The sequence below is a fragment of the Fopius arisanus genome, unplaced genomic scaffold, assembly GCF_000806365.1.
Source record: "Fopius arisanus strain USDA-PBARC FA_bdor unplaced genomic scaffold, ASM80636v1 scaffold00012, whole genome shotgun sequence".
In the NCBI taxonomy this organism is placed as follows: Eukaryota; Metazoa; Arthropoda; class Insecta; order Hymenoptera; family Braconidae; genus Fopius; species Fopius arisanus.
Genome location: NW_011887751.1, coordinates 1,533,377 through 1,560,319, shown reverse-complemented (window position 1 = coordinate 1,560,319; position 26,943 = coordinate 1,533,377). Strand labels below are relative to the sequence as shown.

The window sequence follows — 26,943 nt, the reverse complement described above, 5'->3', positions numbered from 1 at the left end:
TTCTACCGTTTTTCAGCATCTTTCTCAGCTTTCTCTCTCATCAGTTTACTCTTCTTACGGTTCATCGCCTCCTGTTCCGTTTGAGCGATGTCCAAAAATTTCAGAATATTTTCTCTTCCATTTATTGTCGCTAATTCCCGTGCAGAATGCCTGTCAATATCCAATGCCCATATGTTACACCCAAATTTGATTAAAAACTTCACGCAGAATTCGTGACCTCGCGCAGCTGATAGGTGAAGGCCAGTATTTCCAAAGTAATCAGTTTTGTCTGGGTCTCCCCTGCGGGAATGAATAACAATACATCATGTAATATATCCAGTGCGACAAAAAGAAGGAAGACATAATGCTGTGGATACAAATTGAAGTAAGAAAAGGGACCGGGAGGGGGGGGGGATGTTTACCAGGAATAGTTGGAAATTTTCTTTTCCTCTATTTATTTATGTTGAATCGGCATATCAAAAGTTGAAGTGAAATGAACATTCTTGACATGCTTTTTAATATGCATAACTGCAATAAATTGATGCCTGCTCCGTTTGGCTTTATTATGAGAAAGAAATATAATGCCTTTTATTAAAGATGATATGCCTTTTATTAACGACATAATATTTTCCGTTGATCACAAAGAAGATGAATAAAAAAATTTCATGTAAAATGCTATAACTTAAGGTGGTTGTCGCGCGACAGTCTCTTATCACAATCTTTTAGCGGTGTATAGTCTCACTTGATTGATTGCATTGTGCATATGGATAGCTAAAGCATAACTATATATTTTCCATATTAACTATTTTCAATTATATAAATTTATGAATTTCCGATAATTATATTCCGTAAAGCAAACGGTCAAACGGTTTGATTTTTTTTCTGTATTTCCTCCCACGATGTATATTCCACATTTTTTTTTATTTCTGAAGCTGTCGAGCCGTTGATTTTTAAAACACGTTTTTAAACACGTGTTAAATCACTCGAATTTCAAAAATTTATATCTCAAGTTCAAAACGGTCAATTGCAAACGGAAAAGGCTCATTTTGTTGCTAATTTTTCAAACTATTCACCATAAAATTATTAACGAAAACTGTCGAAAAAAAATTCTACGCGACAACAACCTTAACAGGAAATTGTGCAATTCTTTCCATATTCTGCTACGATCAAGAGCCTATTAACGATCATTAATTCCTCTTTGATAATAATTACTTGAGTTATCGTTGCGAATCAATTTTTGAAAAAATACGAATATTTCCAAATCTTCCTCCTGATTTCAATTCCAATTGGTGTCTATGAATGGAGCGCATGGAAGTTTATCTTCGCAGGAAAATTCATGAAAACTCAAAAAAAAATTCAGTGAAAAATTACGCATTCTTCTGAATTGTCATGGAAATTTCAAAATTAAACAGTGTCAATAGAGATAGCTTTTAAAAGTCTACATTCATTTTAACAAATCATGGTATTCTAACAATCCCTGGTGAAGAAAAGGAGAGAGATAAAAGAAGCAAAAAACACACACACACATCCAAACATACAGTCATACATACATACAGACACCATCGAAAACCGCATATTCGGACCTTTTAGGTTACATTTAGTTACCCTAGCACAAAAAGTTGGGAACTTGAATATGGCCGAATACAAAGCTCCCGTTCGGAAGCACAAATAAACACCACCAGGGGTTTATAACTTAGTTATTATTATATATAGTTATTTTCTCGACATTTGTCTACTAACCCGAGTAAACAACTATAACTTAATGTAGAGAAACTTCAACTTTTTGAAGTAAATATAGTTTTGCATGTCTTAATTGGAGGCACAAATAACAGATAAAATTACGTAGAATTTTAAAATTTAAACGGTGGCAGGTCTTTTTCCAACCTTATTTACCGACCAGATCACAACCCCCTTGGAAGGTTTTTCTATCAACTCAGCCACGCATCCGGCAATTTTGATTCCATTAAAAAGTAGAGCGTACTCCTTATATCTGTACAATATATTAAAAAAATATACGATAATGGATATTTGATTTCAACACCCATTCAAAAATTACAACTCAATTAGTGAAATCATTTTATTCTTAAAATACATTCTGACGTTCTCCATATTCATATTTAGTTATAAACAAGAATGCAAGAATATAAATGAGCGACTATTGAATGAGAATACTTGGCCAAACCTGTATCCAGAATTTTTTACGGTTCCAGAAAATGATACATTCCTCCTATACAAAATTTTCAACGAAAATTATGAAAAGTATTGGGGAAAGAATACTTATGCATGATCAATTGCAATAATGATGTAATCTAATTTACCAATCAAGTAGAGATAAGCAACTATGAGATATGCAATTTTCGAATTTCTTATGGATAGAGCACTATTAAGATTTACTGGCACTCATTCAGTCCCCCCCCCCCTCCTCCAAATTCTGAAATTGCAAAAATAGCAAAAATATTCAAAATAACACAGGTCAATTGACTTTGAAATCATTCTCATCGTCCGACAAGGTTGAAATATTTCTCAAATCAAGGAGTAACGAACAATCAACAACAAAAAACCTTTTTAGTAAAGCCAAATCTTCGCGAGATTCTAAAAAAAACATTTAAGTTCTGTTACTATTGCCTTTATGCGTACGCAAAACAATTCAGTATATTTCTTAACGATGGACTGCATTAAATACAAAGACAATAATTGAAAGAAGTCTGAATGTAATTTATGAATAAAACAAATTTAGTAACTGAATTGTAATTTTTTTATGGGTCCCGAAATAGAATACCCACTTTTGTATATTTGTTTTATGAATCGTCTACACCAGGCCTGGGCAAAGTGAACTGTTGCAGCACATTGAGCTCCACTCTTAATATATAATTCCCAAAATTAGTAAATATCTTATTTGTAATTTCGTCAATTACTGAATTTGTAATGAATCTTTATCGCAAGTGTTTAATTAAAGATATGAATTAAAAGATGTTGCCCATTCGCCGAATGCTTCAGCTGTCCAGGGTCGATTGATGAGACTTACACGATTCATTATCAATATATTCTTATTCCGTAATATCTGAATTTTCGCTTTCTTTGAAATTCGAGGTTCTGTTCACCCGTATCGGTATCGAGGTTTAACTGTATTTCTGAGAGTTTTCTCTCATCGAGGTTTGTACTGTTTTCCGGTATCCAAAAGATTCCATTCCTACGACAGGATAAATTTCAGAAGCTGCAGGTTTTCCTTCCGACAATCAGAGCCTGTATGTACCGCCCAGAATAGATCTCTACTTAACTATTGTGACTTTTGCGAAGTTTTTCTTATTTATCTGTTCTAATTCGTTTCCAGTTTCTTATATCTGGGGTTTTGCCTTGGTTTCGAGGCTTTTCTGATTAATGACTCTAATTACTAGTTCTTTATGACTGTTACTGATTTCTTAATTAGAGAAAGGAGAATCCCTCAGAAGTGGTCTGTTCATTTCAGACACTATCATCATCCTTGAGATTCCTCCGATCCACTGAAATCTTTATTATCGAGACACAAATAATTTTCCACATATCAAAATAAAATTAAACATTAATAATATGAAGATAAAACAAATTATCAACAATTTAACTCGTTGCTCACATTTCTCCATTACGGGCCCGGACTGATTGTCGGAATTTTTCACCCGTTTTTCCCATGTGATATTTCCTGAAGTAGAGCATAATTAAGTATTTTCCTCACGCAAGAATTGCAGCTAATTTCGAGCATAGAATCGAAATTAGCTGCAATTCTGGTGTACCTGCTTTATTACCTGCTGGTTACTGGCAATATTTCGATTCTAGTACAACCAACAGGTTGCGTGCAAATGATTCTACTACAGCAGGGCCCGGCAACCTTCAGGTAGTCGGGAGCCAGCCTATTACCAGGGTCGGGATAATCCTCTTATCCTAATGGGTACCCAATTAGCCAACCATTGTGAGCGAATAAGTGCCAGCAGTGACGATATTGCAGCCAGTCACGTAGAGTGGCGTGCCAGTCACATAAAAATGGCTGACCCGCCAGAATTGGCGCAAATTTTCAGTTTCAAATTTTAAATAGAAAATAGAAAAATTAAAATTTACAATGAAAAACCCTCAAGAATATATTTTGGAATTGGCTTTCGGTAATTATTATTTGCCTACCGAATAGTGCCACTCTAAATGTGAAAAATAAAAATTTGCCACGGTTATTTTTGAAAGATTCGATTATATATTATATTATATTCCTGATGGTTTATTTCATCCCAATTTCAATGCTAGCATTTTCCGTCACGTGGTACAAGTAAAACGGTTTTACTTAGGATATTTTTCGAATATTGCCTCGTTTGCTGCTAAGCAATGACAATATCCAATAAACTGGTACGCGTTTCAAACCCCAAAACTGTCATTAGAAAAAATCAAGTTCAAAAACTTTACCTCGACATGAGCAGATTTCGAGGAGAACCCTTGGACATTATTGGGAGAAAGTAAGGTGTTGCGGGAGTTTATGTTTTAATTCATAGTACAAGGTGTCGTTATTAAGTTTACATGTTTTTTCGAGTACTTGGAGATCGTTAAGTTTGTTAGCATAGAAGTCTAGTGTTAGTTATTTCATGGAGTCGTACACTGTTTCAAGTTGTGCTTCCCTATGGATTGTATTGTTAGACTTCTTTGGGTCCGCTTTGGTAATCGTTCTGAGGCATTTGTTTTGGATTATTTGAAGTTTTTTGATATTAGTTTTGCATGTGTTGCTCCATATTGGAGCTGCATACATGAAAACAGGTTGAATAATCATTTTATAAATTGTTAACTTGTTGTTTAGGCCTACCTTGCTTGATCTTTTGATTAGCGGGTTGAGCAGGTTTTTAATCTCGTATGTTTTTTGCTTAACTAATTCTATGTGTTTGGTCCAAGAAAGTTTAGAATCTAACGTTACACCTAGGTATTTTACAGCGTTACATGGTTCAACCTGGGTATCGTCCACGATCAGTTGACACCTCTCGATTGACTGTTTGTTTCTTTTAACTGAAAAGATAATAAATTCTGTTTTGTTAGTATTGATTTTTATTTTCCAGGTATTAAAATAGTCAACGAGTAGGTTCCAGTGATCCTGGAGGTGTTTGGTAAGTAGTTGGTTGGACCATGAGGACGTGTAGACAGCTGTGTCATCAGCGAATAACGCTATCTGTGTTTTAGGTGTCTTTGGTATATCATTTATATATATTAGGAATAGCAGAGGCCCTAGAATAGATCCCTGTGGAACCCCCGCCTCTATCAACCTGAAAGTTGAGTTTTCATGATTGACTTTAACTCTGAATTTCCTATTTTTCAGATAGTTGATAACTATTTTTATTAAGAACAAGGGTAGTTTAATGTTGTTCATTTTATAGATGAGGCCCTCCTGCCATACTGTATCGAAAGCCTTCTCGATGTCTAGCAGAATCAAGCCTGTTTTTTTATTGATATTGTAGTTAATTGAGATGTGGTCTGTTAATCTTGCTAGCTGTTGAATTGTGCTGTGGTTGTTTCTGAAACCAAACTGTTCTGGGATTACAATATTATTTTTATCAAGGTAGTCCTTGATTCTGCTGTGTATTAGTTTTTCGAAGAGCTTGCCCAGCGTTGGCAGGAGGCTTATGGGTCTGTAATTTTGAGGAAAGAGTCGGGGTTTGTTCGGTTTGGGACAAGGTAGGACCTCCCCTAATTTCCAATCTTCCGGAAAATGAGATAGCCGAAGACAACTGTTATATAGTTGCACTAGATGCGCTATTATCTTGTTAGGCAAGTTCTTGATGACTAGGTTTTGTATTCCATCCAGACCTGGCGCTTTTTTCGATTTAAGTTTTCTTATTATCTTAGTTAATTCCCTGCTGCTGACTAGATTGATCTCTTTAACGTTTACATTGGTATACTTTATTTTGTTATATATTTTGTTGATTTTCCTGTCATGGCTAATGTCGCCATAGTCATGTGTTAATCTATGTACTCTCTCGAAGCCATCTGCCAGTGTGTTAGCTTTGGATAGATTGTCAAGAGCCAGACCCCGTGTACCATGAAGAATTGGAATTTGATTTTTATTTTGACCCTTCAATGCCCGCGCCATTCGCCAGAGGGAGTGGTCGCGGGCATCGAGATTGGTCAGTCTGGTTTCCCAGCTCTTCCTGGTGAAATCTAAGATTTTCTGGTTAATTACGTTGGTTAGTCTGTTCTTGGCTTTCTTCCAGAACGCATCCCTGGTTCTTTGGAATCTACTTCTGATCTTGTTTCTTAGTTTTATAAGATTACTCAATTCCTTGGGCAAATTAGTTAATTTTGTAATGTGTTAGTTTTTGGAATTGTTTCTGTTATTGCTATGTTAATTTGTTTGGTTAGGCTTTGTACAGTTTGGTCTATTTCCCTACTTGATGATGGAGGTTTTCCTAGTTTAATTGAATTTTTTAACGATTCTCTGAACCTTGTGCAGTCAGCCTTTTTATAATTTAGTCTTTGAAACGTAGCTTTTTTGGCTGAATTGTTTAGTAATTTAAATACCACTGGCAAGTGATCAGCGTTTAATTCGTTGATAGTTTGAGGTTCCGTGATATCTATGTTTTTTGTTATTGTTAAGTCAACCGTTGACGACGCTTGACCTCCGCTGGGGTACAATGTATGCTTGCTTGGGTATTCGAGTGTGAAATCACTATTATTGGTCAGATAATTTAGAAGTAATTTGCCTTGGTTATTATTATTGAAGCAATTCCAGTTGGTATGCTTCGCATTGAAATCTCCGCACACCAGTGCTTTGTTGTTTAGGTTAAATATATTGTTTAATTCTTTTGGGTTAAATTTAGGAAGTATATTTTAATTTTTACTAGCACCTGGTGTGTTGTAGATTGATGCCAACACTACATCTAGAACTTTAATGGCCACTGTTTCAAACGTTTCTGTTTTTACTGGAAGTTCGTGATAATTTTGGTTTTTTGCGTTGATGTAAATTGCTACCCCACCTCCCGTCTCGTCTCCATTTCTATGTTTTAATATACAATTGTAGCCTTGGAGTTTTACATTACTATGGTTTTTGTACTTTGTTTCTCCTAGTAGGAGAATATCGATTTTATGTCTAATTAAGAAATCTAGTGTCTCATATTTCTTGTTTTTGAAACCATTGGCATTCCAGTAGGCTATTTTGATTTTAGACTTTCTGCTTTTGTTAGCCATTTTTGTTGAAGTGATTATAAAAGATTATAAATTTTTCTTGCTCGTCTGAGCACATTGCCATTTTCCTGTTTAGCTCTTTGATCGATTGTCGCACAGGTCGCACAGTTCATTCAGTTTTTTCATTTCTTTCTTCATGTTAATTAACAAGTTTAGGTCTTCCAGTGTTTCAGGATCGGTGTTGATTACCTCGTTAGTGATGATGCTGTTGTTGTTGTTCGTCTGGAACCCCACGTTGTTGCTTCTGCTGTTGCTGTTGCCTCTGCTGCTGTTGTTGCCTCTGCTGTTGTTGCTGATGTCGTGTCCTAGCCCCTGGACTACGTGCGCGTACTGCCTGCGGGTGGTGTGATTCCTCTCAGGTCTGGGAGTTGACGTGGTTGGTCTCTGTTGACTTTCAGTCCTTGATGGCTCGGAAGGTTTGGTTCTTCCGGTTCTTGTCGCTTTGTGGAGGTGCTTGAGGTAGGCTTCACATTGACGGTAGTTCGCCGGGTGTCCCTGGCCGCAGTTCGAGCATATGGGTGGAGCTTCTGGCTGCTTGTTGCAGTCCGCAGTCAGATGTTCACCTGGGCATTTGACGCATCTGGGTTTCTGGTAGCAGTTTCTGGTTCCATGACCGAATTGCTGACATCGATAACATTGGGTTATCCGCTTCTTGTTTTTATATTTTTCCCATACGATTCTGCAATGGGCTAGGTATTTAATTTTAGTTGCTTTTGCCGCCTCCTGAGCAGAATCAAGGGTCACCATGTAGATGGGGTAATTGAAAGGCGGTTCCTTATTGCCTTTTTGTTTGAGATAGCAGCATCTGGTAACCGCTATGCCTTGTTCTCTCAGTTCGGTTTGGATGTCTTCGGTCGGTAAGGTAGGCAACCCCTTGATTACCCTGTGATGTGGTTTCGATTCAGAGCTGGTGTAGGTAAAGAAATTATATCTGTTTTCTTGGAGTCCCTTCTGGACCAGATGGTGGTCAGCTTCACTCGATGCGAGAATTGTGGTGTTAGTGGGCGTGTATTTGAAATTCACTGCCTCCTTACACCAAGTTCTTATTGCCTCCATGAAGAATTTGAAGTCCGTAATTTTGGAGGTGACTACTATAGGGGGGACCTTGGGTTTTCTGACACAGGTGTTGTTATTATCTGCCGAGGTGTTGCCTTCCGATGATCTGGTAGATTCCTCGGTACTGGAGTCACTCAGCACTTCATAACGGTTTTTGGTTGTAAAGGATACTTGTTTTTTGTCCATTTTGGTCACTTTGGTTTTACATTGGTTTGTTGGAGACACTGATTTTTTTCTTTTATTTGGATTAGAGGTGTTATTGTTTTTAGAGTCACTGCTTGATTGTTTTAGCACACTTGTTTCTTTGTTCGTCAGTCTTTGGGTTGTTGTTTTTGCACTTAAATGTGGTTTGTCAGGCGTAGTTTTTACCCTCTTGTCATTAATTGGTTTTAGAGGTTGTGGAGTTGGTACTGCCTTTGGCAGTAGTTTCCTGATAAGCTGTCCTCCTCCCTTAGCCGGGGGAGGCATCTCTCTTTACTGCGCCTCGATCGCTTTTTTCATAACTTCGGTTTGAGATTTCTCTTGCGGAAATCCTTGGCCATCTAGTGGCGTTCCGTGAACCACTAGTGCCGCGCGTAGTTCGAATGATTGTCCTTCTTCAGTGCGCATTAATAAATTTCTTATTCCCGTTATTTTTCTAGTGTTTTAGTCCTACTCAACTTTTAAACTTGTTTTAGATATATTTATTCAATTTATTTGTTTATTTAGTCGTTTATCATTTTTATTATTTCCCTTCCTTACAAATTATTCAAAAATGTTATTCTAAAAATTCGAAACTTTAAAGATATTTTTTCGTGGGAGAGGCGTAAAACTGCCTTCCCACACTCAAGACCAAATTTCAAACGAACTTAATGTACAAGTGCACAATAAATATTCCAGATACGAAAAACAGAATTTCCCTTTTACATCCGTACATCATAAAAATCACCGAAAATCATTAAAAAACCGGATAACTTTCAAATCTTTAAAAATGTTATCCGAACACGACGAACCCCGGAAATCCTAAAGTATCATAAATTCTAAAGAAACCCTCTCGAATCTCAACAATCCATGAGATCAGAATTTTCCCCAGAAGATAAAAACGCGGCAGCATTTTAATCACCAAAACTCTACTGACAACCCTTCAACTCGACGGCTGACCCAAAGTCAACCGTCTCGCTTCCCTTCCACCTCCTATCAGCCAATCTTATCCTCTAACTCAGGATGCGCACGCCCCCGCGAGTCTCTCGCAGCATTTTCCACATACGTAGATTTAACCCTATAAACTCGCTTCCAAAATTTCTTAGCGTCACTTTTACTTCTAATTCAGTTCCGAAACCGTCAAGTTCTACTCTGACTCAATTGCGAAGACTAAACTGTCTTCTCTTCAACTCTACGTGAATATATTTCACTAAGAGAAAGTTGAAAGTATTTCTTTAATTCAAAGTATTTGTTATCATCTAAAATAGTGAATCGTGCTTTGTATAAGTTGATAAAAATAAACATTGTGAAACCAAGTGGAATCAAGTGAAATTTAAATCTAAATAAAACATAATTGATCAGTGGAACTTGATTAGTGGAACCTACCTAAGCAATATAGCTATCCACTGAAAACCGGAGTTACCCCTCAAAAGTGTCGATCTACTAAAATCCTAACGCTCGAAATCTATAGGGATATAACAATATAAGGCGAATATAAACTTGTATACCAAGATAGTTTCGGTCGTGGCCCAGTTTTGGTATGAAGATTGGATCCCGCAGCTTCAACCAAGCTTCGTTCAATATATGATACCTAGCTAATTCCAAGCCTTGGAATTACGCATTACCTAGTGTCAACCAGCTTGATGTTATGGAAATATATAGTTTAACACAACTATAATGAATGAATGAATACTCAGAATCACCCCCTGGGTCGATCTATATACACTTGTGGAGAGATTTTTCATTGGTCGCGTCGCCATCTTGCAAATCGAGTAGTGAGTGTGTAATAACGGGGTTGAAATCTATAGGTACCAATAGACTTAGAATCATTGTCCTAATCGATTTATATATGCAGACATTTTCTATGATCCCGTTGGCTATTTTGGAAATGGGTTGATGAGGGTGCAAGAATGGGGTTGAAAATGATTGATACCGATCGACTCATAATCAAACCCCAAGTCGATTTACATGCATTTGGAGAGACCGTTTTTTATGACCCCGTCGGTCATCTTGAAAATGGGGGGAGTGAGGGTAGAAAAATGGGGTTGAATTGTCCAGGTGCAGATCAGGTATGGTACCATTTTTCATGACCCTGTCGGCCACTTGGGAAATGGGGTTGTGAAGATGGAGGTTAATTGTGGGATGAGTATGTCAGGGTCAAATGGGGGTTGACGATGCGACAAGTGCAGAGAAAAAATAACGATTTGATTTAGATGCGATTGACACACTTATCTCTGACTCAAATCGTTATTTTTTGCCATGCATTTATCCCATGGTCAATCCCCACTTCACCCTGACACACTCAGCTCAATTTCAAACCCTAATTTTTTCCCGTGTACTTATCCCACCATCAACGCACCATTTCACCCTAACATACTCATCCTAGCATCTCAGCCTAAGACCCTCATTTCACCCTAATACACTCATTCCAGCCTCAACCCCCATCTCACCCTAACACACTCATCCCAGGCTCAATTTTCCATTTGAGCCTGACACTCATTCCAGCCTCCAACCCCATTTGACCCTTACACGCTCATAGCAGTATCAACCCTTATTTTTCCCATGACTTATTACCCTATCGACCCCCATTCCACTTCGACACACTCATCCGACCCCCAACCGTCATTTTTCCCATGCATTCATTCCACCATTAGTTCCCATTTGTACCTGACACACTCAGTCCACCCTCAACCACTCATTTTGTTCCATTAATATCGATTAACATCTACAGTGACATTTTTTTTTATCTCTTATCGATGATTCGAAAAATGGGGTTGAATTTGACAGGTACAGATCGATTCAGGAGTGATTCTGAATCGATCTCTAGCTATGAAATTCAACCCCATTGTTCAGGCGTGATTCTGAGTCGATCTGCACCTATAAAATTCTACATACTTACATAATTACATGATTATCAAGATACGCGATAGCGTGTCTGCCAAGTTGACGTCACAGGCAGAGGTGACGTCACAGGCGGAGAGCTGGGGGCCTATTCTCGACACTTGGGGATGTAATCCGTGAACGAATATTTGGTATTCCCTTGAGAACGCTGATTCGTCAAACACGTACCCATACGAATGTGATTCGTAGACGGATCGGCAATATTCGTTAACGGATTAGTCATTTCGTAAGTCTTGCGATTCTCACCTCCGAATGTATGAATGCATCGTTAAAAATTATTATTTACTTTCCGCTTAACGCCCAACGCTGATTTTCGTTCAAATGGTGGTTAGTATTGTCGAACAACGTCAATCACTTGAATTACCCTCTTTTGTGAATCGGTATATTTTAATAAAACCTTCTCCTGTCAATTCCTCGAATGGATCCCCTGCATTATACAGATTTCGAGGGCGATGCTGTTTTTCTTCGATCTCTTCCAGATCCCCCAAAAATTTCATTATGTGGAAACCGGCGAAGATTATCAATTTTTTTAATTAGAAAATTTCATAATAGAAATTCAATTTTTTTTATGCAATATAGGTTAGGCGCCTTCAATCTTTAGAATACTTCGTATGGGAATAAGATTCGTGTGGGAAAGAAAAATTGTTGAACGAAAGATTTTCCCTGACGAATTTAAAATTTCCAAACGAAAGTGATCAACGAATCATTCATTCGTTCACGGATTACGTTCCGTTCACGGAAGTCGTTTCCCATGCGTAGAGAATAGGCCCCCTGTCGTGTATTATATTACAGCTAACAACTCGCCCCTAACCCCTTAAAAAAACTTCAATTGCTTTTTTCCCCGTTAAACGCACGCTATTTTGCAAAAGTATCCTTAGATACATTATATAAATCGCGGTTGATCTTTCCGATGAGATTTTTACTTTTTTCACTTATTACATTATTACAAAAATAACTCCATAGCAACGGATACGAATTCACTTTTTCAAGAGTTTTATTTCGAGAGTGTTACTATTCCCTTGCGGGGATGTTCTAGTGAATAAAACTAGTAAGTTGGAGGAAATTGTCTGCGCTTACGGAATTCATCCACACGGGTCCGTAGCGCTGGCGCATGAACTAGGATGGAGCCCGTGCTTGTAAGCCAATCGAAGAGCGTCAAGTCATTTAATATTTGTGACTTACCCTTTAACAATTGGAATCGATTGTTAATAATAATAATAATAATTTAATGATATGAATATAACAACCAAATTAAAAATTTTAGTTCAGTTAAAATTAATTACCTAAATAACCTAATATATGTAAATTACTCTTTAACAATTGCAATCGATTGTTAATAATTTAATGATTTGAATATTATAACCAAATTAAAAATTTTAATTCAGTTAAAATTAATTACCTAAATAACCTAATATTTGCGAATTACTCTTTAACAATTGGAATCGATTGTTAATAATTTAATGATTTAAATATAACAACCAAATTAAAAATTTTAGTTCAGTTAAAATTAATTATCTAAATAACCTAATATTTGTGAATTACTCTTTAACAATTGGAATCGATTGTTAATAATTTAATGATTTGAATATAACAACGAAATGAAAAATTTCAGTTCAATTAAAATTAATTACCGAAATAACCTAATATCTGTGAATTACGCTTTAACAATGGGAATCGATTGTTGATAATTTAATGATTTGAATATAACCAGCAAATTAGTAATTTTAGTTCAGTTAATTTTTCAATAATTACAATACGAACATTTTAATCATTAATTAATTAAACAGACAATTTAATGTTTGTAAATCACCCTTTAACAATTGGAATCAATTGTTGATATTTAATTTCAATATTGCACCTAAATTTAATCCTTTAAATTAAAAATTTTCAGTGTTTCAATCTTCGAGCATTTTAATCTTTAATTAATTACCTAAATAACCTAATATTTGTGAATTACCCTTTAACAATTGGAATCGAGTGTTAATATTTGAATTAAAATATTACCTCCAAATTTAAATTTTTTATGTGATATTTTTCAATAATCAATGAATGACTGAATAAACACTAAAACATGAATATTTAAATTATATTTCGTTGAGGAAAATTACTATGATGAACTAACACATGTCAGAGAGGCTTCAATCCGGTACCAATACTTTTGATTACATCATCTGTTTGGTAATTATTAACATAAAAAAAAAATCATAAAAAAATGTTGTGAACAAATGGCGCCAAGTCGACGCTAATGTAAATGCAAGATGGAAGCATGGGACAATAACTGCATGGATGAAATTGAAAAAAAATCATATAAATATTAAATTTAAAAAATCACAAAAAAATTTTGTGAAAAAATGGCGCCAAGTCGACGTGAATCTGATCGCCTCCAAGACAGAAACAAGGGACAATTACTGAATAGTTGAAATCACACAGTAGGCGAACTGATTATGATATAATCTTATTTTAAAAAAAACATGGAAATATTAAAAAATGTCAAGTTTATGCTGACAGCGTCTACTAGGACAATTTTCCGCAGTTTTAGTTCCGATTGGAAAATCGATTATTGTTAATGAAGGCTTTTGTCATTCCGGCTGTAAGACAGTGTTTTACGGCTGCGTTGCTTTGCTTCGCGTCCACGAAACGCTGACTACGGCTGTTATGACAAAAAATAGTGGGCGTCATACGGCCAAAGAAAATTTATCGACCAATATGATTGTTGCAAACCTCATCTTCGCTAGAAAAGTTTTTTTCGGCCTAATGACAAAATATACTGTTTCAAACCCCGTCCATAGGAAATTGATTCGGAAAAAAGTCAACTTGGCGCGCCGGGCTATTCGATAATGAACATACTTCGTAGGAAGTGAATGATTGACAAAGCTAGAGTTCGCACGCAAATTGGCAAAACGCCAAAACTACTGAAATTTGATTCAGCTTATTATATCAACAATTCGATTCCGTATACCTGACGTGTACTTAACCTAATCACCAATGAACGTCAAATAGCATATCGGTATGAGGAGAGTGGGTACCCATCAGTGTGATGGCGCGTTCATAAGCGACGCAGGGTGGCACACTCACATTCTTAGACAACGGCAAAGAGTGGGGGACGAAGATCATCAGTGAATAGTTTAAAATGAGATGTAGTGCTTATACATGATAAGATGTCCGTAACGACTGAAGTAATTACGTAAATATCAATCGATGCATTCAATCAATAATCCACTTACGAATTTATGACTTGCTAGGGAAATGCTAAAATATACTTGTAATTTTTTACTATGTTCCCGGCAATGTAATGATAGTCAGTGAATTGAAGGGGAAAAATTAGGCGCGCCAAGTTGACTTTTTTCCGAATCAATTTCCTATGGACGGGGTTTGAAACAGTATATTTTGTCATTAGGCCGAAAAAAACTTTTCTAGCGGAGATGAGGTTTGCAACAATCATATTGGTCGACAAATTTTTTTTGGCCGTATGACGCCCACTATTTTTTGTCATAACAGCCGTAGTCAGCGTTTCGTGGACGCGAAGCAAAGCAACGCAGCCGTAAAACACTGTCTTACAGCCGCAATGACAAAAGCCTTGATTAACAATAATCGATTTTCCAATCGGGACTAAAACTGCGGAAAATTGTCCTAGTAGACGCTGTCAGCATAAACTTGACATTTTTTAATATTTCCATGTTTTTTTAAAAATGACATTATATCATAATCAGTTCGCCTACTGTGTGATTTCAACTATTCAGTAATTGTCCCTTGTTTCTGTCTTGGAGGCGATCAGATTCATGTCGACTTGGCGCCATTTTTTCACAAAATTTTTTGTGATTTTGAAAATTTTTAAATATACGTGTAGAGACTTTTCTTTTGACCTGCTGACCCTCTTGGAAATCGGGTATGGATTTGGGGATAATAGGGTGGGATTTTACAGTACCAAGGGACCAAAAATCTCGACTTTCGACACTATTCTCAGTCAGTTGGGCCTAATTTAGATTGAAATTTAATGTGACACAATTTTTCTGCTAATTGTTTACCGATTTCTCAATTTGTTAAGAAGATGCCGTTTAAAAAAGAAGGTGCCATAAGGAATCAACAAATCTGGACGTTTCAGGCGAATCTCAATCGTTTGACTATGAATTTGCAAAACGATTTTTCTTCGAATTGTTTAACGAATTTCGCATTTCTTAACAAAAATGAGGACGCTGAATAAAAAATGTTCTGAGGAACCAATTACTCTCGATGTTTGACGCTATCCTACGTTGGTCGAGCCATCATTTGCAATACCGTTTCCCCCCGATTTGTTTAATAATATTTGTCAATTTGTCAACAAAAAGAGAACCGTTAAATAGAAGTTTCAGAGGGTACAATAAATTTCGATGTTTCAGGCAATTGTCTACCGTTTCAGTATTTATTTACAGGACAAAGTTTTTACAATTTGTTGAACAAATTCTGAATTTGTTAAGAAAGATGAAGCTGTTCCAAAAAAAGTTTTGGAGCGACTAATAAATTTCGGCGTTTTACATCATTCTGGGTCGACTGACTCTAAATTTACAAAACAATTTTTCCCCCTTTTTTTCACAATTTATATATTTGTTAATAACAATGAAGCATGCCAACTACAGTCGGAAAAAAATATTTCCGAGGGAACGCTCAATTTGGATGTTTCAGACAACTCTCTACCATTCAAACATAAATTTGCAAACGAATTTTGTTGTCCCGTGGAAATAAAACTTTCTCAGCCTGACTAACAACGGAATTACCCCATAAATTTTTCATTTAACATAAAAAACACATGAAAAATTTTTTTGGGGCCCTCTCAAGTCCCACTGTTCAATGTCGCCCTGGTTTCTAGCGATTTCCGCCATTACCGATGGGCTTCAGCTCGAGATCAAGCTGCTTACTTTGATCGCAAAGTGGGAGGGCGTAAAATCGCCATGCGGTGAGAAATTTCCTCCATCCGGGCCTTAAAAATCAATTGTTATGGACCAACCGATAATTTTGATCTATCATTGAAACCACATGCGAATGATTCACAGGGTCCAAATAATTTATTTATTTATTTGCAAAATTTGGGGTCTATCTTCCGGTAAAAAATTATTATCAATCAAACGCTCATTTTTATCTATCATTGACCTGTAAACAACTTACAAACGATTAACATCGTTGAAATGATGAATTTATTTAATTCGGTGGTCAACTTCTCGGAGCCCTGCCATACTCCAATCCTGTACCGAATTAGTTACGGCGCCACCGCTATGAAACCTTCATCTAGAAGCGCGGGGAATCTCGCTCATGGAAATAACCTATTCCTATGGAAATTATGTGAGGCTAAAAAGCTGAGGAGAAAAACTCCATTGATAGATAATTAACAGAGATTATAGGGGAGATGGCTACGCCAATAGCGAGGCTTCAACCGCGAAATTATCTGGCCGCCCTAGCCGAACTAATTTTGCGGGTGTACATGTGAATTAAACAGGTCGCGAGGGCAAAAGTTTCGGTAATTTTCGGAGGGCGTGGGTATAGATAAGGCAGAGCGCGAACCCGAGAGTGTCGATGATTCGGAAAGACCAGCAAACGCGAGAGTGTCGATAATTCGAGGAAATCGTGACGAAAGAAAACATCCCATATCGAGCGGAGTGAGGATATGATGGAGAAACAATCGATGAACGGAATGAAAGAAATGAATTCACTTTTGTAAATTCGAATAATTGTTCAACAAATTGGAGAAAAAATGTCTCGTGAATATATACTCAAACGATTGCGAATCAATTGAAACGTCGAGATTTAGTGGTCCCTAGGAACCTTTTTTTTTCAACGCTTCTTTTTTTGTCAACAAATTCAATAATTAATAAAAAAATTTGGGAAAAATTATCTTGCGAATATATACTCAAACGATTGAGAATCAGCTGAATCGTCGAGATTTACTGGTCCCTCAGAACCTTTTTTTTCCACTGTTTCTTTTTTGTTAAGAAATTCGAAAATGATTAAACAAATAGGGGAAAAATGGTCTTGCCAATATATACTCAAACGATTAGGAATTAGCTGAATCGTCGAGATTTACTGGTCCCTGAGAACCTTTTTTTTCCACTGTTCCTTTTTGTTAACAAATTAAAAAATGATTAAACAAATTGGGAAAAAATGGTCTTGCGAATATATACTCAAACGATTGGGAATTAGCTGAATCGTCGATATTTACTGGTCCCTCAGAACCTTTTTTTTCCACTGTTCCTTTTTTGTTAACAAATTCAAAAATGATTAGACAAATTGGGGAAAAATTGTCACGCGAATATATACTCAAACGATTGGGAATTAGCTGAATCGTCGAGATTTACTGGTCCCTCGGAACATTTTTTTTCCAATGGGTTCATTTTTGTCAACAAATGTGAAAAATTATTGAACAAATTCGAGAAAAATTGTCACGCAAGTATTGACTCAAACGACTGAGAATCGTGTTTACGTTTCAACGTGGAGATTCATTGGTCCCTCAGAACATTTTTTTGTCAACGTATTTATTTTTGTGAACAAATTCGACATTTGTTAACAAAAATAATGACGTTGCACAAAAAATTATCCGAAGGACAAACTAATCTCCACGTTTACTACGATTCTAAATCGTTTGAATATATACTGGCGTGACAATTTCTTAACGATTTGTTAAAGAAATGTCGAATTTGTTAACAAAAAAGTATCGTTATAAAAAAACGGTTCTGAGGGACGAGTAAATCTCAACGACTCAGCTAATTCCCAATCGTTTGAGTATATATTCGCAAGACCATTTTTCCCCGATTTGTTTAATCATTTTTGAATTTGTTAACAAAAAAGGAACAGTGGAAAAAAAAAGGTTCTGAGGGACCAGTAAATCTCCACGTTTCCGACGATTCTCAATGGTTTGAGTATACATTTGCGAGAGATTTTTTCCCGAATTTGTTTAATCATTTTTGAATTTGTTAACAAAAAAGCTATCGTTTAAAAAAAAAAATTCCGAGGAACCCATAAATCTCCACTTACTTAGCGACTATCAAATCAGGAGAAAGAAACGCTATCTTTTCTGCCATTTGAGATCGTTTCCTTCGTAAAATTGTTACTAATTTTTTTTCCATTTTCCTCTATTTTTCTCTACTACAATTTCGCACATCAAGAAACCATGACATTATTCGGAATAATTGCCTTAAAAAAAACTTGTTTTTCTTGGTTCCGTTTGCCATGTAATCAGCAAAATAACATTTTTGCGAATCTTGCGAGAAACTCTAGATGGTTGGAGGGAAAATTTTCAGATTCAATATGACGGCCGCATAAAGATAGGTAATGACTTATCTGTTCATCAATATAAAAGTAGTGAATTAGAAATTCTAATCACGCCACGATAAAAAAAATTGAATTCAAATAAACTCATTGGGTCACAAAAGTTTTCCGCTATTAGCGCCGCCGCGGCAGCAAGCGGCCGCGACGTTGATGACATTTTCATCACATGTCAGATCAAGCAGTATGTAATTAGCCGCAAATTATCAACAATTACAAAAACGAACTCTTACAATCGATTGTAAATTGTTCGCAGGTGATTGTAAAAAAGGTCATAATGTTTAAAAGTAGATAGTTTTTTTATAAAAAATAAAAAACTTATGACCCATGTAGTTAGCCGCATTTTTTTTCCTAATCACTCTTAAATGATTTTTTTTTATTGTAATCGTTTGCAATTCGTTTGTAAATACTATATTCATTTGAATCGACGTTTAAGAGTCATTAGTCTGGAAATTATCAGCCTTAAACGTGATTGCAAAATTGCGTGGAGGGGATAAGACTTTGCAAGTATGACGGCGCATGCGCAACTATTCAGAGGATTTTTCTGTTATACGTTCAAAAATAGATTAATGTCTTTCTCACTTTAATTTTGAAAGATTTCACTACGACCGTGTACGAAGTGGGGCGCAGTTAGACGGAGAGAGCACCGCCCGCTTTTCTTTCAAATTTAAAAAACCTTACCACCTAAAAATTCAAACAAATTTTCACCAATTGAACGTGGTAAATCCTCAGTTGTATCGGGGGTAATGGTTCAAACAACATGGTGCCAGAAATTAATTATTTCTTGGTTACCTTAATGTTGAATAATTATTTTAGTAAAAATTGGAAAAAAATGAGATGTCAGTTCTTTAAAATTCAATCAATAAATTATGTATGTAAGTTTTATAAGTTGGTCGTTTTTGACCTATAAAACCAAACCTATATAAGTTTGTGATTGTATTCTTTTAGAAGTTTTTTTTAATATAAATGTCCCACAGAAAGCTCTGGATTTGAAACGAATGGGATTTTTCCTTACATTTTAATCTATTTTTCTTATTTTTTGCCGATGTAGGAGCCAAAGGAGATAACTCAAAATGATTTTACCATGAAAATTCTGCAAGGAAATTTCTCTCAAATAATTTGTATGAACGGATTCTTTTAACTCCCTTTTTTGTATGAATCTATTTATTCTTTCAATATTCATATTGGAACAAATCCCAAATAATTGTCTGGCAGACACTCACTCCACAATTGTGAGCCAGACCACATATTTTTTATTCTGTTAACATTTTTCAATTATTTGTGCTCGATCACTCTCTACAGCTAGTAATTTTTATGTTTTTCTGCAGTAATCATTCATTTTCGTGGTTAGCTGGAAATGGATGAATTTTCAAATGTTTAACAGTGGGATCGATATAATGAAATAAAGTCAAAAAGTCATGAAATTATGGAATTCAAATTTCTTGTTTTCTTGTGCTTTTTCACGCTGAACACTCTTTTAAATTTCTAAAATACTGCTGAGGGAATGTTCAAACAGTATTAACAAAAATTAAAAAATCTTTTCAACCGTTTTTTTCAATTAATTTGCTGCCGAAATATTCAATTCAGAGTAATTTATTCAATGGAATTTTATGCGGAAGCTGATAGAGGAAAAAATGATTAATTGATATTTTTTAACAATGCATAATGCAGCAAGAAAAATATTCATATTTTTCGTTCAAAAATTCAAATTTTTGCGCGTTGACTGACATAACGATACCCCCACTCTGACCCAAGCATCGTGGTCTCGCCCCTCCAACTACCTGCACGGTACAATAGGTCCTATAGCCAAGTCTATAGCCAAGCTATGGGTGGCAGGAGTGGGGATGGCGCGCTTAAGAACGTTCTCACGTTAGCACAGTTTTACCGGGCAATTTATCAATTAATGACTTAAATGTAATTGTAAGAATTCAAAATTGGAAAAATGATTGGGATAGATCCCCCAAATCGTCGTACATAATTTTTATTGAAAGAGATAATAAAAGATACAATTGTCGATAATTATACATCGTAATTGGAAAATAATAATCAAGAATTAATGAGGTCGTCCTGAATTGAAAACCCTGTTTGCTTAATTTTCCCAAATGATTTCCTAATTATTGCATTGGTTACTGAAGCCTATTCACACATACTTCATGATTTTTCTTTGTTCGATATTCGCCGAAGAAGTGAATGGACTTTTTTATCTTTCATCAAAAGACTAATGATTTTAATTGAATGGAAAAATGTATGTTTTTTTAAATAAAGTTCTTTATTCCAGATTCACGAAATGGAGTAATGTTTAGGAGAAAGGGCATAGAATTGAAAGAAGACTATTAATGAGACCGCCCCAAATTCCAAAATGCGCGTCCTTACTTTTTCCAAATAATTTTCTACTAATTTTATAGATTAATTAATGATTTCCAATTGAAATTAGCCCATAATGCGTTTTTCATGATATTCAAGTTTGATTATTTAAATAAATCTACCAATGATCATGAATGTTTACAACTATCACAGAAAGTCCCGCGCGAGAAGTCAGTGGGTTAGGTTGGGTTGGGGTTAGGCTGGTTATGTTAGTAATAAATAGGTCATCAAGTGCGTCTTTTTATATTAATAATTTCGGGAAAAAAGTGCTTATCGCGAATGTATATGTATCGGAATAATTTCAATCAGTTTTTTCCAATTAATTGTAATTGTCTAGACGTTATTGGCATGAATTTAAGAAATAAAGACAAAAATGAATTTTAGTGGAGCTATATTTCCGGAATGAGGCTTGCATTGTACTTTAATATTTTTTTACCCTTACGGAACAGTAATTTTTATCCAGGATAGCATAAGAACTCTCCAGATATTTAATAATTTTTATCGTTGCATACTGTCAATTTTTATCGTATTAAGGACAAATATAATAATGAAATATAATACTGAAATGTATTCTTCCAAAGATACTAATTGGGCCCCAAAGAATCGGTAGAGAATTATCCTTCTGGCCAGAAAACCAAACAATTCAGTCAAATTAAAAAAAATCAATTTTATATCATTCTACACATTGCAAACATTTCCGAATTGTCTGACAAATCAGATAGTGTGGAATAGAATTATGCATAAAACTGTTCCTTTGAATCTTGCCGAAACCGGACAAATTTTCACAAATTATACTTTCCGCAGTGATAAAAAATTTTGTCTAAATTTGTGTGCCTAAATCTGGAAATTTTCAACGTGTACCACTCTTAGCGACATTTCCGAACATTTTCTCCCTCAAAAGTCGAAATCTACAGGCAAAAACGAACGGAATTTTAAATATATCAATCCAGCTCAGGGTTCCAAGAAAGGCGGAAAAAAAAGACAATGCATGTCTTTCGATCCAAAGGTGGTCAAATTCATGGGAGGAGTGGAAAGGTATCGAGGATAATCAATGCCAACTGTACATTATAAACCCATATTCACATATTTTTAAGTTGAAATTACCTTGTAAGAAAAATAAATGTTTGCATTACCTTATAATAAACATGTATGTATCAATTTCACAGTACCCACCTATTCCTCAAATATACCTGAAGTATCGAAAACTGTAATGGAAAATAACAGAACTCACGTATTAGAAATATTTATCACCGGTGATTCAAAATTACATTACGCGGGCATTTAGAAATTTCACCATACGCATTTTAGATTTTCAACATGCTTGTATCGCATAAGTTTATCACATGTGTTTTTGGTAACCAGTACGCTTGTATTGAAAAAATTCAAAAGTATGTTTAAAAAATTAAAATACAGTGATGAAATGAATTGACAGGACAGTATTTAGAAAATATAATATTAGTTTTCTGATTTTACTTGACGTTTGCATTGTAATATAACGAAACAGATTTGATATCCCACAGTACTGTAAAGTGCGACCGTTCACATCACAGTATTGAAAATGCGCAGTATGGTGTTGCTACAGTGCTGCCATCACATGTGTTGTGATTCTTAATCGGAAATTTTTTACAGTGTACTACTATATCCGTACTACTTTTCCTGGAAAGTCAGTAGAAAACCGGAGAATTTCAGTAAATGTGTTGTTGAATTTTGAGGAATTTAATATAGAATGCAATTTGGAGGAGAAAAACCATCAGAAAATGGGCATCTAAATGTCAATCAAAGAAAGTGAACTATCTTTCAATGCAGCGTTCACAGTCAAATACTTGTACTCTTTTTATAACCATTGAAGTGGTTCCCGTAACACCGATTGAATCCCAGCTTTTGATACCATGTTAGACTAGCAAGATGAAATTCAAATTAAAAATCGCGTTCGATACATAGTCCACACGGGCCTTACAAAATAATCAGGTAGTTGGGCATATGACGGAAGCGAGCCCGAGAGTGTCGATAATTCGGGAAGACCGTGCTTAGGAACATAGCAGAGCACGAACCCGAGAAGGTCGACAATTCGAGGAAATCGTGAGGAATGAAAACATCCGATATAAAGCGGAGTAGGGGTATGATGGAGAAACAACAGACGGGCGGAATGAAAAATGCGTTCACTTTCATAAATTCGAAAAATTGTTCAACACATTGGGGAAAAAATATCTTGCGAATGTATATTCAAAAGATTGGGATTCATCTGAGACGTCTAGAATTAGTGGTCCTACGGAACCTTTTTTTTTCAACGATACCGTTTTTGTTAACAAATTCGAAATATTGTTAAACAAATTTTGGAAAAAATGTCTCGCAAAGTTATGCTCAACCGACTGTGAATAATGTATGACGTTCATATTTATTGTGCCCTTGAAACATTAAGTTTTAACAGTTTGGTTACTGACAAATTCATATTTTTTAAAATAAATTTCGGAAAACTCGTTTTACCAAGTTATTCTTGGATGATTGAGAATCGTCTGCAATTGTAGTCCGAAAGCATTGGACATTGACTGTTATTCATATATTTTTTACCTTGTCGTTGTCTATTTAAAACGTTCGTAAGAAATAATTTTCTCAATATTTCGAAGGAACGTGTCCGCGTTCGTTCTTCTAGGAATCGGTTCGATTTTGTTTGGATGAACGTTTGAAAGTCGACAAACGAAATTGCGACAACCGAGAAAAACAAAGTCAACAATGCCTCGTCGCCTACCAAAATGATCAGTTAAATTCTGTTCGTCAGCAGAGCTGCTGCATTTATTCGTCAGACATCAGTGAATCACCTAAGGCCATCTTTATTCTTCTTTACCAGATGGAACGTCATTCACCCTGTGTCCTTTTTGATGTGTCTTTTATTACACTATTCACCCTACTTTTGGGTCACTCTGGCTGCTTTCTTAGGGGCTTTCAGTAATGCCGTTAATGGGTCTTCTTCTCTGTAGTTAAGCGACAGTTTGTCGAATTTTGTGGGGCACAGTTATTAAAAACAAATCTGTTCTATTCTCCGTCTTTTTCCTCGGATTATTCTTCCTCCTAGTCTTCCTGTATTTCGTCTTCCTCGCGGTCTCACTCTGCTTGCGTCGTCGCCTCTTCTCCGTCTGCACCCTCCAGCCATTACCATAAAAATTATCATCATCAACCTCTGCCATTATCGGTGGTTGAAGTATTATTTTTGAATCAACAAAATTAACGCTCGTCAGCGGTTGCTTCATCGGGCATTTTATCCAGAAAACCTCCGAGGATGTCTGTGTGTTGAATCCTGCTGGGGGAAGATCTAGTGGTCCTCGATATTGATATCTTGCAGGGTCTCCTAGGATGAGTGAATATCCATTATGGAGTACATCGTACGAGTCAATATATTGTACTGATTCATCCATAACTTCGGTGTTCATTTCTTCCTTGATTGGGGCCTTCTGACGTCTCCTCAAGGTCCTCATTGCTCGTACTCTCCTACACCACGAGGAAGACTTTTTCCGATGGCCGGTACTGGTACAACTCCGGATTTACAACGTTATCATCGAAATTCAAAGCTCGTTTTGATTGAGGCTCAGTCGGATTATTCTCCTCTTCATCTGAAAATGAAGTTTCCTGCTTCACGTAGGTGGGTCTGAATTCCTGGCTTTTTCCATTCCGAGGGATTTCGGGTGTCTCCTCCAGGGGCTCTGAGGGTTCGGAAGACTCTGGCACTATTGACTCCATATTATACATCGCGTAAATTTGTTTTTTTAACTGAGGTGTTTTCTTAATTCTTCTCACAGCACCGTCGCCTATCAATTTTTCCGCGTACTCTTTCATGAGAAATTGAATGTCAGACGGGGGCTCTCCAGACTCGTTCTAAATACCAACAGCTAATTATCCAGTTCATATGCTGTGGTGTCCCGGTGGCACTTGTGCTCGCCTTTTTGCACGCTTTCGGATTGCAATCGCGCTTATTGTTCCTTGATTATTCTTGAGACGGTCGTGTTCCTCCAGTACTTATTGTAAGGCACTGGTCAATAATGTGGATAAACATCAAGCGACAGCTAGCCGCTCTGTGAGCGTTCTCTGCCATTTTTAAGTGTGTTTCGTAGGCATTTCAAGTTGTCAAACAGGAACCTCGGCAATTGGAGGAGTGTACTTCTTTGTCTGTTATATGTCACTTCTGCTGCGATTTAGATTTTTCATATTTCCTGAGAATTCCCTAGTCTTTGCGACGTTGATCTCCTTCCTATACTTCCACTGCTTCCAACATTCCAGTTAGCTGCTACGCATACGTCGTCTGTCATCCAGAAATATGTCCAAGATAACCAGGCTGAGCGGGCAACCTCACCTGACTAATTCTCAAATCCCCTTCTGATCTCAATACTTAATGGGTAATCAATTTTTATACTCAGGTTCGTTGCTGAAGTAAGTCGATCAATCTTACAGGTTCTGTCATTTTGAAATCCATGTGGCCGTAGTAATTCACCGTTAATAATTAGTACTGTCGCGGATTTAAGGCTTCTTTGTGATTTTCTCAGTTGTTTCGTTCCGGTGATTATTATATGCTAGTTTCACCCCTTACTCGTTAATTTCTTCGGAAGCCGATTCACAGTTTCCAGTTCATACCAATGTTCAGTCCAATCCGAAATTTTGCGGCCAAACCTTCCCTGCGACCGCCGCCTGATCCAGGAATGAATTCTAACATGGGTATATATAAATTGTTATTATGATTTTCCTTTACTTTTTGTAATTGCCTGAAAGATTGTGTGGGTAGTTTCACATTTTAGGTGGGGAGTGGTGTTGATTGCCTTCTCGTGGTGCTCCCTGAAAACGAGTATATCAATAATATAAGCCGTTCTTCGTTCAGTACCTACTGAGGTCTTGATATACTCGGTTAAACAATCAACATGTGTATGACACTTAATACATACTTAAGAAATAGTGTTCCATTGATACAAGTTGATGAAAATAATTTGTATCAATTTCAGGTTACAAAGCGACATTAAATCATGTTTTTCGAAACTTTATCAACCGTTATGTAAACATAAAATTAAAAAATAAAATGATCATCGTGAACCCGTCATTTTCTTGAGCAGTTTTCCCATTTGTTAACAAAAATGGAGTCGTTAAAAAATTCGAGGACGAGGAACAAGTAAATCTCGCCGTTTCAGATGATTCTCAATCGTATGAGTATACATTTGCAAGACATTTCTTCCCCAATTTGTTCAAAAATATTTCGAATTCGTTAACAAAATGGTATCCTTGAAAAAACAAGGTTCCGAGGGACCAGTAAATCTCAACGTTTCAGCTGATTCCCAATCGTGTGAGTATTCATTCGCGGGACATTTTTCCCCATATTTGTTGAACAATTTTTCGAATTTATGAAAGTGCACTCATTTTTCATTCCGTCCGTCCGTTGGTTCTTCACCCTCACTCCTCTTTATATCAAATGCTTTCGTTCGTTACGATTTCCTTGAATTAGCGATCTTCTCGGGTTCGCGCTCTGTCATATTCCTAAGAACGGTCTTCCCGAATTATCGATACTCGGGCTCGCGGTCTGTCTTATCCATACTCATGGGCTCTGAAAATTATCAGCTCTTTGCGCGTAGTTCCGTAGCCGCCGCAGGAAAATTCTTCTTGAAACCTTTCCATAATCCCGAGCAATCTTCCCTATAAGCACTGTCATCACTCTTCAACCCCACACTTCACAGTGGCACGAGAAGCTCGTCCTTTCGTTAGTATCAATTTCTTAATTGCGCGATAGTGCAGTTTATCAACACGAAAAATTGGTTTCTCCATATTCCTTCTTAGAAATTTTCGTCTCGGTATGAATATTAAATATTCCCTTAACTGAAAACATCATATTCACTCTAAAAAGTTATTATCTCAAACGCGCTCTCATAATAATATTGTAACATGAATAGTGAAAAACAACTCGATTGAAGCAGAGTTTTCACTTCAATTTCTGTGAAAGAACATCATTTCGACCATTTTTAGAAG

The 26,943-nt window shown here is 36.3% G+C and overlaps 1 protein-coding gene across 3 annotated transcripts in view; it reads right to left on the bottom strand.

Annotated features, from left to right (window-relative positions):
* Positions 1 to 26,943, bottom strand: part of LOC105263060 (SAM_USH1G_HARP domain-containing protein Sans) — an 85,379-nt gene that overhangs the window by 56,740 nt on the left and 1,696 nt on the right. For all 3 annotated transcript variants that reach the window (XM_011299034.1, XM_011299036.1, XM_011299037.1), the window contains one exon: positions 7 to 279. In XM_011299034.1, coding sequence (XP_011297336.1) covers positions 7 to 279 — 273 coding nt within the window. The remainder of the gene's footprint in view (positions 1 to 6; positions 280 to 26,943) is intronic.